Below are 14,929 nucleotides of genomic sequence, written 5' to 3' on the forward strand. Positions count from 1 at the left end.
TTTCAGTAGGTGTCACTAAAGCTCCAAAAGAGTCCAGATCTTCACTCCTCTGGCTATTGTTTTCTGAAGTCTTTGCATCTTTATCATCAAGTTTCATCACATCGGTGCTATGGAAGTGCACAAACTAATCTATCCCATCAGCTGAAGTGACTCCTGTATTCACAGGATTAAAATTATCCCTGCATGTATCTACTCAAAGGCTAAGCCTTTCTTTCCTCTTGCTTCCTAAAAGTGCTTCCTGAGTTTCTTGTTGCAGTCAGCCATCCAAAGGCTGTAGTACCCATTGAGTTTTTCAGGAGCAATTCCTGTCCTATAGCAAACACCTGTCTGTACTGCAAACCCAGTGACAGGTGGAACAGCAGAGCTAGCTTTTCACAAGGTAACTGCAAGTAGAATCACCCAACTGTTAAGACCCCATACTGCTTGGCATTTAACAACGTGGATTAGATTACTCATTGCTCCCAGGTCCTCGAGGGAGTTCTGGCATCCATAGAAGTGTGAGGTACTTGTACCTAGACTTGGTAAAAGGATTACACCTGACAACCCCCTAAACCTGGTGACCCCTACCTAATAGTGGCAGTACTGACCTTCAATAATACCCCAAATCTGGTCTAGGAGCATCACATCAGCCTTTAAGTGGGAAAAATTAGCTTTTGCTCTGAGCTCTATTGCTAACTATCTGTTTCAGATGTGTAAGTTAATTTTTTGTGTCTCAGGGTTTTCTGTCTTGCTTTAATCCACATCCTCTATTTCTTGTTTAGATTCTAAGCATTTAGGGCACTGTGATTAAAACAACTGGCTCCCTAGTCACAGAGTCACAGAATCATTTAGGTTGGAAAAGATCCTGGAGATCATTGAGCCAACAGTAATATATCTGGAGACTAGATTGAGGGATAAGCAGTGTGTCACATTGCCTCCTTTGTTGATACCTAGGAGTGAGTCATCACCTTTCAACTGCTGTACAATACATCAAAATTCAAAATTTGGCATTGCATGTATGTGAAATGTGTATGGAAGAGTCTCAGATGGAGACTCCACTTGATTAATTTCATCTAAGCCTTACGAGGCCATCCGTCCTGCTGTACTGTCATTGTGTTCTCTGCTGAGACACCTTGCAGTTTAAATGTAGCAAAGAGCACCTACAGAGATGGAGAAGAAAAGTGCTTATGCTTGTGGAAGAACAAGCAGCTTCTGCTTATGCTTATAGAAGCAGAATGGTCAGCATTGGAATGGTCTCACTGTTGAGGCAGCTCCTTGAAAAATATACAGGAAACACACATTTCCTTAACATTACAACTTGCCTTTGCTGTGAGGAAATTTACGCCAATGCTTTATTTTCTTAGCTCTTGCAAAGCAGAAGTAGCTACAAAGCAACTAAAAAGGAAAAGGTAGCGTTGGTCATTTTGTTTAAAGATTGGCAGACATACTGCAGACCAGGTTGAACTCTCAGTTGCACAGATCAGTTTTGTCCATGTGTAGTAGGTGTAATGCTGGAGCAAATCTGCTGTCAATGAAACCAAAGCTACTGAAAACCACTTCTTGATGATTAACAAAAAAAGGAAACTGGGAGCATAAATTAGGTCTCTGAACCATTGACCTGCAACGCTAACTTTGTATTTTTAAAATACCTATCACCTCTTTGAACATACTTCTGCATGAATACGCCATCCCACAAGACACCTACCAGATACGTTTGATGGGCTCACAAAATTCAAAGGCAGGTTTCCAGAACTGTCCTCATCTCATTTTCCATGCAGAGTGACTTTTGATTTGGTCTCTGGAGGCTGCTTTCGAACAGACAACTTCATCTTTCTCTGAAGTTCACTCCATTATACATGCCCATGTACTAAAGAACAAGCTACTTTCTGTAAAGATCTTCTGAACAATTTTATTGAGGTCATTTTCTTCATTTTATATTTATATATATTGATTCATAAGTATCTGTAATTCAAAGAGCTAAACAGTTGTCTAAGGCACTTGGAACTGTGCACAGCAGAGTATCCTACAGTACTGTACAACTTAGGCAGCACATTTTTTTGCTCATTAAAGGAAACCACCATGAAACTAGCATAATATATCTACTGTATAAAAAAGATAATATGTGTTCTGTTTTTCAAATGGCAATATTGGAATATATTTGTGTGTGTGCCTGTATAGGTATAGGTATATACTACAGTACAGATAAAACCCCAAGAAGTTGCTGTCATTAATTTGTAACAATTCCAGCTATTCACATTCACAGGTATCAATACACCTGTGCAAACACAGTACTGGATCAGCCACTTCTTTGTAGTTATCATATTTGATCGTATGAAGTCAAGCTGCCAAAATACAAGTAAATGAAATTCTTATGTAAAATACACGTTGCATAAGCTGAAAAGTTATCAGTATTGATTCTCCACAGCCTCACATCTTTTGGAAGTCATTAAACACGTGGAAAGTACATTTCAAAATGGAAGCAATTCTGAGCTGATAACATTGCAGATACATCTTTCATAGTTATTGAAAACTATCCAGCATGAAGGGTAGTCAGGAACCATGTCTTGAATTTTGTTTGCCTTAAGTAGGAATATTCAAGTGAAATTACTTGAATATTACTTTGAGCATAATTTGTTTCTATTTTTAATCAAATTAAATAAAGTCTAAGAACTGGCCCAGTGCCTATTAATAGGTGACACTCTCCATTATGTGCTGCAAAATTTTAATTCCAATAAATTCACATGAAAATTTCATTGCAGGTGATTGTGTCCCATTTGTGCTATTCAGCATATAAGAACCTCCTGGCTTTACTGGACCCCGATGCCTGCTTCACTGCCTGCACTGGTGTGGATGGGTTATCTCCTTATTGGAGTCACCTCTCAGAGGTGTCCTTCCAGACTTGATGGGAAGAGGCATGTTGTTCAAGGATTCATGCTGCCAAGTAGTGCCTTGCCCCAGTGTACTGCAGCCCTGCCACAGATATACTCACTTTCACATGCCCAGTGTTTCCCCAAGGTACAGCTGGGTCCACAAAGCATGGCACACCAATATTGACATGATTTACTGGTTCAGCAGTTGCTCTCTAAAACGCTGGGAAGCAAACTTGCTGACTCCTGAGTGTACAGCGATGTGGTCTGCAGTGTTCTTGACACCTCTCCTTGATTGGCAGTTTGGTTGTAAATGGAATTCTCCTTCTCTTTTAGGGGAAAAAACTAAGATGTACTTAAACAGTGGCAGACAGTAAGTGCGTGCCACCTCCATACCCTTTGCACCCCTACTAATATGAAATGATAGATGCTCATTCAAACAAGCCTTTGCTACCTTTTATATTTCAAATCACACCAGCTTAAAATTGTCATCCAAAACACAGTACAGTAGTTCTTTAATTCCAAAATTTATACAAGTTTACAAACCAATATACCACCATACAAAGTAGTGAAAAGAAGAGACTATAGCAATGTTCAACTATGGTTAAATTTGACATAGCATTGCAAGACTTTTTTAATATAAAGAATTAAGGATTGCACAAGGAGACACAGGGAATGCCATTACTTTCTTTGTTCCCATCCAATGCAATATTTAACTTCTAGGGAAAAAAAAGGATCTATTATTGAAATGCTCTGTCTAGTTTGTGTGAGGTCCTGTTTTCATTAAAATCCTGAAAGAAGATGGGAACACTGACAAAGTGAAATAAGACATTATTAATCATTAAAGTTAACAAATAGAAACCTGTCAAAACATTACAGTGAAATATGTGATGTTTACTCCACTTCTCTCATTCTCTATAGATACGCCTGCATAAGTTTTGGGTGGTTTTTTCACAATTATGTTAAATAGAAGCTTTAAGCTATTGTGGGGAATTTTCTTTTCATTTAATCCTCAAAATATTTTAATGTCAACCTAATAAAAACATTCAGAATTGGTTTGGGATTTTTTTTTGTTCATCAAAAGCCAGGTCCCAGCAGTGGGCCTTGCACTGTGCTTTGTTACAGTAAGACTAAAGATAGCAACAATAATGAAGCTAAATGTGGGAGCTCCTAAAGGCAGGAGGCAAGTTCATTCTGTTTTTTCACCCTGAGTATGTCTTTATTTTAGCTTACAGCAGCAGCACAAGTTCTTAACTCCTGGAGATGTGATGCCATTCAAAACATTCAAAACAGATGCCATTCAAGCATTCGAAGATGCAGTTCTGGTACACCTGACAGCTCCATGCAAATGTAGGCTTTTAGCTTGGTTTATTTGATTACTAAAGCATTAACAGACATAAGATGTGGACTCATATTCTAGTCTCTCCTCAGAATGCCATCAGTGCTGAACCAGATGTGTCCTGCTGGTGCAGCCTGCCAGGTACCCAGGTGACAGCGTGGCTCTCCCTACCTTGGCTCCAACCTGCTGCCAGCTGCAGCCAAGAAGGGAGTTCTGAATCATTCCCAGGCTGCCAGACTAGATAGACATTTTTAGCCTGTGCTGGCTGGATCTACCTCCCATTTTATGATGACACAAAACTGTGGCTCAGATACTCAGGTTAAATGACAACTATTTTGAAACAAATTCTCTGATGTAGCTGTAGCATTCTAGTCACAGATCTGGGTTTGAAGCATCTCCATGGGAAACCAAGCACTAATCTCACCTGGAAGGAGGTGTCTAATTCCTGTAATATCAGGGACACTTTTGTCCCTTTTTTTCACAGCTTTCATTTGGTTTTCAAGGAAAAAAAGAGGAGTAGTCACCTAATAGATTTTTACATGTCAACACTTGGACTGTGGTGCTTTTCTGTGAGCTTTGCAGTGTGGCCAAAGTAGAAGGTGGGGCTGCCCTGCCTCACAACACGTCAGAGATTGGTAAAGTCCACTACAGCAAGAGCCACACACAGCTGTAGGTAGCTACTAAACCCAACAAATAAATACAGTCTTGCAGACCTACAAATAGCTGTGAATACTTTCAAAGATTTTGAAGAGACACTGCTCCTGGTCTTGCCTTGTATCAAGTCACCAGTTGAAGTGGTATTTAGCTTAAATGACCAGTAGCATTTAGCTGACATATGTTTTCTTTGGTACTTGTTGAGTCAACACATATACCACAACTGGAGGAAATTCAGATAAGACTACTTTTCATTTGAAACAAATAATTTCAGATATAAGGACTAATATATATTACCTGAGAGAGAAGAACCACTTCAATTTGCTATGTGAAGAAGAATTTGGTAAATCAGGTAATTAGAATCTGGTAAAGCATCCATTCTTCTGCACCCACAGCAACATGCTGTGATGGGTCATCCTACTGATATATGATACATGTCACTTCAGAAACCACTACTTCAAGCCACTCACGTTCTCTTTGAGTGGATGTAGACACCTACAGTCATACCTGATTCTGTGGAACACAGGTATGTGTGTAAGGTTTTTCAGATGTTGTGGATGACATTTAAATGATTTGTCCAACTTGATAGAAATTGACACACTGATCCCAAGTGGCCACCTGGACTGTGCCACGCATTGCACAAAAGTATTTTTCTTCTTTGCCATTTTAGAATGGCAAAGATTTACATCTTTTTCTTTTTTTCCCTCAAATATGACTCACTCAGGAGTTTCTCAGGACTTACCCTGATCTTTCCCTTATAACACACAGGTGCATGATACATTATTGCCAATGGCGTGCTGTAGCAACTTGAAGGCTTTCCAAATCATCAATACAGAAGACTAGGAAATACATCAGAAACTGACTTCAGGCAGCTCAATAAGGTAAAGCAAACTTGCTTCGCTGTACATAGTGACATACCAAAATCTTGTTAGTTTTTATTGCACAGATTAACACTTTACAGCTGTCATTTTTCTACCAGTTGATATTTAGAATATAAAAATAGTATATACAATTCTAAGTCTGTGCGTGGATACAATACACAGTGGATATTTTATAGTTCTAATTCTGAAAGTATACTACATTTTTTTACATAAGTTCCAAGAAAGGCAACTCTTTTTGTCCAGTTACATAAATTTGCTAAAGTAGTTTGTTGAATTGTGGGGCAAAGAATGCATCGGCGTATTTATCATCAAAATAAGAAGAAATTAAGTAAGAAGATTAGCTCAGCATCTCTATCCAGGCTACTATTCTGTCCCTAGCAATGGCTTGTAGTCAATACTTTAAAAAAACCCCCCTCCAAACCCTGAAAAAGAATAGGGAAAGCTTAAGTGATACCTCACCTGTGTATCCTCATGTCTCATGGCAAAACGCAGCTTGAAGTGGTCTGAGCCAGAAGCTGTATCCTCATCTTTGTGTTTTAAAGCAAGAGGGCGACACAAGGTTTTGTTTGCTTGAGTAACCCATATGTAGCCTGGCATGTCAGTGGAGCTAGTGTCTTACACAAAGTTTATATAGTCTAACCTTACCTTTGTCCAAGTTCCTCTGCCTGTGCAACAGCTATCTTTCTGCCTGTAGTATCTTGGCTGCTTTCAAATGTTTCAAAGTGATTAAGGCAACTCTGAGGTCTATTTGTTTCCTCTGATGTGAAATACTGTGTTTTAAACTCCAAAGTCAACATACTAGACCTTCACAGGACACACACTTCTAAATTTGGCACCACCAACAAAAAGTTTAAGCAGAACTATTTGTTGTGCTTGTGTAGCTTTTAAATTTACTCTTCAAATTCTAAAAATAAAAATTAGGATTCTACCAGAATTGCTGACAAACCTTAACTCTAATGGCCTGATCATCCCTGTATGGTCTAGTGCCAAAGGATACATTTTCACTGCTTCCTTGATGTCAAAGTGGTGTTTCTATATTTATGAAATTATGGGCCCCTCACAGAAGCTAAACTGTTTTTTGCAAATGCAATCCTAATGGCTCTTATTGATTCCATTAAAAAAAACAGAAGGTGCTGCTTCCTTTTCTTTGCTATAAGCATGTAGATGGCTTTTTTATTTGGTTATCAACGTTTTGGAGTTGGCACATCACTAGATTTCTACTAAAATGTATGAGATCCTACCAGTCATTTAAATCTATCTCTTTTAAAAAGAGGTTTGTCAATCTCTTTAAAAATGATAAGAGTGACAGCTGTTGGAAAGCACTCTCCTGTTGCTAGAAGTGCTCTTTACTAAAATAATCCACCCCATTTATGCAAACCTGGTCTTGTTGTAAATATCAGTAAAGAGGGAGATCTAATTTTAGACACCAAATTGCCTTCCTGCCTTCAGGCTGACATCTAAAACAACAACCTTCAATCTTCTAAACCGAAAACATTACGAAGGAATCTATTGCAGGTTCTGAGGTAAAAATCACATCTATGCAGACCTTTTATTGCCTGAAAAAGAAATACTTACACATAAAAGACAAAAATAAATTGTAATATGTACACACATTAGAAAGGATAAATAGCAAATATATTGTAATACTGCATTAAATGTATGCATATGTGAATTCCAGCCCCTCCCTCAAATGTTGTGTACGTTACTTCAAAGGATAAATAAGTGCTAATATAAGACACAGAGTTTCTTAGTGTAAACAAAGTCATGGGCTTTTTAATAGGCCTTTGGGCCAACTTAGAAAAACTATGTATTGCCTTTCACACTCCATACCACTTAATTTTAATAGCACTGTATTCACATGTACAATTTGAAGATAGTATAAAAAAAATGATGACTCTAAGAAGCATTCTTCACACTCAACAAAAACAGGCCACAGACACTCTAAGGATCTTCCATTCACTTTTACAGGACCACTGGCTGAAGATATGATTAATCTGGGAGTTCTTCTTCAATGCAGCGCACAAGTCCTTAAACATAAGAAATTACATTAGTAATCCCTGCTCAGGCCTACAAGTAAAGACTTTTGTGCCTCATTTTCAATTCTGATTTGGGATTGACACTGAAGTTGTCACCATTGCCCGCCACAGGTGAGAACAATAACAGTCCCTCTGGTTTGAATGGCAAGCGACAGACAGCAAGCAGTGTTCCTAAACATGAAGCATTTCATTGCACTCATAGTGTCACATTATTTGCCCTTCAAATCCTGTTTATGTATTTCTGAGGATCTGGAGTATGCCAGCATTAAAACCTAAAAAATATCTGACTTGTTCTGTATGAATGTTCAATGTATTTTCTTGAAGCATGCTCATCAGGACTTAAAAACAGACAGCTCAGTTATGCTAGGACTAATTTCTGGCAACTGTATGTACTGGCACCGGAGAAAATTAGTTCTTCACTAAAGTAATGATGACATGAGGACTTGTGGCGTGCTTGTCTTTCTAAGACAGGCTGTGGCCATTAAAAAAAGAAACATGCACAGTTGCTCACACTCTCAAGAGTCTTTAAAAAGTAGTTCCTCCCACTGGCCAAGTGCATCGTTACACGGTCCCATCCATTTTTCTCTGTGGGAAGACAAGCAAAGTCTCTCTTCCCCCACACTCTCAGTGCTCTTCACACTCCCAGCCCCACCTCAGTTACCCTAAGCCACAACACTATGAAGTCTGATGAGCTTCTGGCAACATGGTCTCATGCGATTGTCTTCAGCTCTTCCTGACTTGTGGGGCTCTGTTGAAGAAGTCCACTGACTTGTCTGTGTGGGCTGGCCACAGAACCGTGGTCTCTCTTAACACTGACAAACACTTGATGTGGATTCTCCTTCTAGACAAATCATTTGTCCTTTGATAAAGACGAGGGCCACATCCTCCATTAACCTCGGGGTAAGCTGTAGCACGCACTCACACTCAGTCAAGTTCCAGTGCAATCTCAGGGCTTCAGGACGCAATGATTTCCCCAAAGAAAACTGTTACATGAACTACGGGATGTGGTCAAACGGTTACGGACGATGAAACCTGAAATGACAAACCATTAAAAACCCTTGAATTATATTATTTCTACTGACAATGACACCAATCATCCTCCTCTCACAGCTGTTCACTTTTGTTGCTGGAACAGAGTTATTCCTGGTTTTCCTGGTCAGTGTAGGATTAGAGTCAGCTCTATTATCCCTCACTGGTTGTCTGTCTCTACTAGGAAACCAAACAGGGCTATGGTGTGGCTCAGGCACTGGTGTCCATCTGTCTGTCCCTACCATTAACCTGTTACTGTGGTCCCTGGCACAGTTTTGCTCAGGTCAACCAGCACTCTTCCAGCTACTGCCTGGGCATGGCTGGGACTAGCACAGGCCAATAGGCAGACTGGACATGGGGGCACATCGCTGTTTTGGAGTGGGGAGAAGAGGTTAACTGTATGAATTCAAGCTGTGCCAAGCCTGCTGGCCTCAGGACTGGAGAACAGTCTGTTTTGTTTGCCAGTATATATTTAGCAGCAATGCATCTACTATTTGGAGACACTAGGTAAATCGTAAGAACTTTTCTAAGCCATAAAACTTAAATTTCTGGATTTTAATCCTTCTGCAAAATGAAGCTATCGGGTCTTTTTAACTTAAGTAAGCAACTAATTTTACAGCATTATAGATGCTTTAATCCTATTAACAGCAGCCAAGGGTGGCACATGAAGGCCCCAAACCACCTCACTGTATTTCAGACTTTTAGGCAGGACATGTACATGACTCTGTATTGCCTGTATGATGTACAGAGAGGTGGGCTGCTCCAAAATGTGTTGCCAGCCTTTTCTAGAACCACTCAGGAGCTTGCAGCAACTGCAGTTTTAACTCATCTTAAAGGCAAGGAATTCAAGCAAAAGGGTAAGGAGGCTCCAATATGAGGTGCTCAACGTACCTACCACCAGACTTCCAAATCTCTGTTTAGACAGTTTGAAAAATACATCTATCCATGAAGTAGTAAAAGATGCAGTAGATTTATGTAAGTTTTTGCTTGACACATTTTCTCATGACACTTCCAGAGAAAAGAAGACAAGCCCCACGTTGCCTCAGTGATGTGGCACAGTACAAAACAGGGATGCATTTCTCAAACGAAGGAGCTGTGCACAAAAGCTGACATGCACAAGCACGCAGCTCATCTGCTTGAGCAGGAGTACAGTGCATTGTGAGAAAGACACAAGGTCTTTCTATCTGGGCAGAACAATAATATATTGGGCTATGTAAGGCATTTCCATTAGAAGCCCTTTATAAACATTAACCAATATCCTCTTCCCGAACTTTTCTTTATTTCTCTATTTTTAGAAACTCAGTTTCTTGGATTCTGTTGCGAAGTAGCAGAAGGAATCAATCTAAATTACACAGAGTTGAAAAACAGCTCAGCTGACACTCATTAATGGTAACTGATGAACAATGAAAATCAGTGTTTTTTCTTTCCCAAGTTAGTTCAATATCAAATTTGAACAATTCAAAGAGGAGGATTTCTTAAGTTGAGTATGTACTAATGTAAGGAACTGTATGTTTTAAGGTATTTTTGTTTAATGAGCAGCTTCCTTGCTGTCTCATTCTATCACAGAACTTCACCAAGGAACCTTTGTTAACCAGCTGTCAATGCAAATGCCTTTTGGCTTGTATTATCTCTGTGATCAGAGAATGGTAGGAGTTGGAAGAGAACTTTAGAAATCACCTAGTCCAAACCCCTGCAGAATTCATTCTCTGTCCAGAGACCTTTGTCTATGATTTTCATGAAACATCTGATGTATCAATGCAAATATAGTGGCAAACTACATAATTTTTAAATGAGAGGTCCTGGAGGGAACTGAATATCTTTTTGTTTTCAAAATTGCAATTGACTTAAAACATCTGCATCTAATTCTGCTCTTAATTAGGTTTTTGCTAGTGTTACTCTGCTGACTTCTGTGCAGTGACTCCACAATATGACCAGTGAAAAGAGCATGGAGAAGGAACAGAGAGAGGCTGGCTTCCCTCAGGCTGAGATCCTGTAACATCATTGCCTATATTTATTACCATTTGCCTGTGCCTAATTCTTATTCCATTAAAAAAAACCCCACATTTTTTAACTGGCTTGTCACTCCGCTGGATCCTTGAGGTTTTTGGTTAATCTTTCAAGAATCCAACTGTAATCAGTTTCAACTGTTTTCAATTCTGATGAAAAAACATCTGATTCTTTTTGTATGACTCATGCCTATCTGTGCTTACGCTTCTACATTGCAAAGCAACTCCAAAAACCTAACAACGTAAGCAGGGGGTTGCACTCTCTCTCTCTCAGCACACAGCCAGGTTTCTATTCCTGCTCATTTTGCTTCTCTCCATTAGGATGCTCACTTAAAAAAAAATGGTGTTTTTATATATTCTGAAGAAGATGTACCTACTGTATGAAGAGAAAACGACATCAGAAGCCAAAAGAAAATACACAACTCCATGTCTGAAAGGGATATTTTCTAGCACTTGGAATGTGACACTAGATTGAAACCATGGCCCCTGGTTCACCTTCTGGCTTAGGTTGGTTGTCTGTGAAACTGGTGTGATTTTTTTCAACATGAATTTCTTCATTTCATGTTTACACTGAAGTGGGTTTATAACATTATTTTTAAAAAGTCCATGTTTTGGTGAAAAAAAAAGATACTGGAGTTGTGAAATCAAGCTCTGAACTAGGAGATGCCAGAAACCACCAAACACTCATCTCCTATTATGAATTTTCCTTGTGACACTCTCTTTAATTAGAGGATTCACACTCGCTTGCTCAGATCCCGAGTTTGATGGAGATGGGGTCAGAAAAATCAAGACACCCAGTCTTGGGCAACTTTTTTTCTATCTGATTTAACTCTGTGTGGAAGTGAAGACATTAATACTATGCATGCAATGTTGGCAGATCCTAACAACAAGCTCTCCTTGCTGGTGGCAAGTCTCAGCCTTTATAACTTCAAAAGACATAAACAGATGCCACAGAGACAGTGGAAAGTGTCCTTCTCCTCCTAGGAATAACCCTGCCAAATCTGAAGCCTTGCCAAAAACTGTGGACGCTTCAGAGCTCTTTAAATAATAATGCTTCAGAGAGCAACCTAGTGTTATCCGGGACAGAGAATGAAACAAATCCACATTAGAACACTAAAAGCAGCAAAGAAAATTAGAATCTGTCTTGTTTTCCTGCAACTGTTGCCAGAAGCCTAGGGAACTCTTAGGAAGGTCCCTAAGACTCTGGTTGAGCTTTTCTGACGTTCAACACATCATTCAGTTTTCATTTACTAAACACATCTACTAAAACCTATACTTTCATATACATGAAAGTACTGTCAGAGAAGGACACTCCTCTTTTTTTGTACTTGAGGACTGTCCTCTGAGAGAAATGCTGAGTCCTTTCAAAGGATTTTATTTTACATTTTCCAAACAACTTTTTTCCATGCAGCAACCAATCCACTGCAGCCACCTTCACTGCTGCATCAACTACAGGGATGGCACCCCAACTCTGGGAATCCCACCAGGATCAGTGGTGAGATTCAGGTGGGATTCAAGGGGACTCAGGGTAGGAATCTACACAAGAAACTGGTCATGACACAGCTGTAGAGAACTTGCAGAGGGTTGCTGTCACACTCATCTCTCAAACTGATACAAGAAGAGGGATTCACCCACCTGGTAAACTGCCGACTTTCCTCATGTACTTCCATTTCTGTGCTTTTAAATTCATTCAGTTCTTTCCGTATTGCTGCCTAATAAACAATAATGTTTACAAACATTAACCAATAAGCAGCTGTAAGAAATGTGAATCTTAAAGAACAAAGAGTTTGAATGAGTTCTCACAAACACGAACGACTTCTTTCAGTTACACCTGTTTGGAGCAGTAATATACTACAGAAACTCAAAGCATCAAATATCAATAATAACCAAAGAAACACTGCAACAGGTGAACCGACCCCTCACAGAAATATGGCACTAGCCACAGACAAAAATGGGCATGGGACTGGATTACCTCGACAGCCATCTGCTGGGAGTGCAGCCAGGCAGAGACTGTATCTCCAGGCACAGGCCCTGAGGAGCTGGTGAGTCACGGTGCTTGCACAGGCACCGTACACACAGCAGGGTCCTTGTACCCCCCCAGTGGAGACAGGACTTCAGGAATGTAGGATGAATAATAGCATTTTTCAAAGTGGAATTAGTCACTTGGTTTGATTATGTAAAATGAAATGAAATATCTGGACATTTCAAGCCTACGTTTTCAGTTGGCAGACGCTAAAGAACAGCAGAAATTCAGTGCACTTTGTGAATGCCTTGTTGCTTTTGTTGTACAGAGTGCTAAGCAATTTACTTCATCAAGTAATATATATAATTTCTGACATACTCTCACATATCCCATAAGAGCTTTCATTTCTATGGTATACGCTTTCCTACCGTCACTGTGAAATGAAATGACAATTGATTCTTACCCTTTTCTTTCACCATTTTCAAATAAAAGCTGTATCATTTCATTAAACCCTAAAGAAATCTCACCTGAGGTGCATGTCTTTCAATACAGAACAGACAAGCAGCATGATAAAATTACAGCACCACCAGACTGTGGTCTCATAAATGAGAAACTCCATTTTAGGCAAGGGATGGTTCTGTTTAGCCACAACAGCATGCTTATAGGAGGCTGCTGTACTAGCTAAGAGACAGCTATTTCTGAGCACCAGACTGGCAGCAAAGACACCAGAGCTCCAGCTCCATAATATAGTTACAGTACAATTTTCTGCTTCCACTGGAATTAGAAAAATGACTTCCCTGGGAAAAAGGGAAAGGGAGTTTCCAGGCAACCTGAGGTGTGCCTCTCTGCTGAGGCCAACATACACAGGGATCACAGAACTACCCTTGGGCACCTATTCATTACAAAGTGAATTGAGATTTAAAACTGCTACTCTAAAGTAGGCAGGAAACTCCACAGTTTTTTCTAGCACAATTTACCTTGGTTGGATCTAGGTGAGTTTGTAGGTGCTGAGTGCTCTGATCTCCCACAGACTATGCAAGGACTTGAGAGCGCTCAACACTTCCCGCAACCAACATCTACAAACACTGCTGGGTACATTTTTAAGGTCTCCACCTTGACTTGATACAAAGTTCTCCTTTGATTGCCAGATGAGCTGGCATGAATATTAAAATACAAGCTGAAATAAAACTAGTGCTTCACAGTCCTTCACTAAAAGACAGCGGGCTCTTGCACATCCCACTTCTCATGCCAAGCACATTTCACAAGATCTCCGTAAAAGTCAGGTCAGAACCAGTGCTCAAAGGGCCAGCACTTTTTTATACATGTATCCTAAAACTTTCCTTTTATGAAGTGGTATAGGAGGGAAAGGGAAGAGTATTTTATAGTAATCTTTGACTGGCCTGTTCTTTAAGAGAATCACAGAATCATTTGCCCCACCTTTGTAGTCAGGCAGAGCAACTTATTACTTGCAGCAGCGAATGTCACAAGAAGGTGCCCTGCACACCTACGGTCAAGTCCTGCACTGATGGCTGTGGCCAAGAATCCTTAGGAGGGAGCAACTTACACCTTTTCGCTCTTGAATGAGTTGCAAAACTAACCCTCGGTGGCAGTCACGCAGGCTTCTGTCTGCAGAAACCTTGCCTGAATTCCAGGGGTTGTGGCCATCTTTGTTAACAGTGTGTATCTGGCTTTGCAAGGCTTTAAAAACTGCAAGAAACATTGGCCTGAACTGCCACAGTGGAAGCAGTAAATACGCTCCTAACAGGCATCTGAGTGGGTTTTCTTAGCTAGCAAGCAGCAGATGCCCAGTAGTACGACGACAATCTTGCTGCCTCCAGCAGATGTCATTAGTAATACCAGTGCCAAGGGAACGCAAACCAGAGGAAAGGCTCTCTGAAGTGACAGATGCAAGCAATTTCTTACTATCTACATTTGTCCCTTGCCTTGTCTGCGGGAGTTAACCTGGCCCAAGGCTTGTCAGCACGACGGTCATAATCCGGAGAATCCGTGACCTCCACGTACTCGTTAAATCGAAGGATTCTTCTTGCTTGAAGTTCAGCCACTGTAGGCCTCAGGCTGAGCTGTTAGCAGGAGGCAGAAAATAGTCCATTTAATAAGATGAAATAAAATAAAATACAACATGAGGGTATGATGTAATCTCAAGAGAACTTTCAT

The 14,929-nt window shown here is 40.1% G+C and overlaps 1 protein-coding gene across 2 annotated transcripts in view; it reads right to left on the bottom strand.

Moving 5' to 3' along the window:
* Positions 1-3,291: 3,291 nt before the first annotated feature.
* Positions 3,292-14,929, bottom strand: part of PHACTR2 (phosphatase and actin regulator 2) — an 81,527-nt gene continuing 69,889 nt past the window's right edge. For both annotated transcript variants that reach the window (XM_061989052.1, XM_061989051.1), the window contains 3 exons: positions 14,698-14,835; positions 12,427-12,503; positions 3,292-8,788 (listed from right to left, as the gene is read on the bottom strand). In XM_061989052.1, coding sequence (XP_061845036.1) covers positions 8,773-8,788; positions 12,427-12,503; positions 14,698-14,835 — 231 coding nt within the window. In that variant the 3' untranslated portion in view covers positions 3,292-8,772. The remainder of the gene's footprint in view (positions 8,789-12,426; positions 12,504-14,697; positions 14,836-14,929) is intronic.

This window comes from Colius striatus, chromosome 2 (genome assembly GCF_028858725.1).
Source record: "Colius striatus isolate bColStr4 chromosome 2, bColStr4.1.hap1, whole genome shotgun sequence".
NCBI classification, from domain to species: Eukaryota; Metazoa; Chordata; class Aves; order Coliiformes; family Coliidae; genus Colius; species Colius striatus.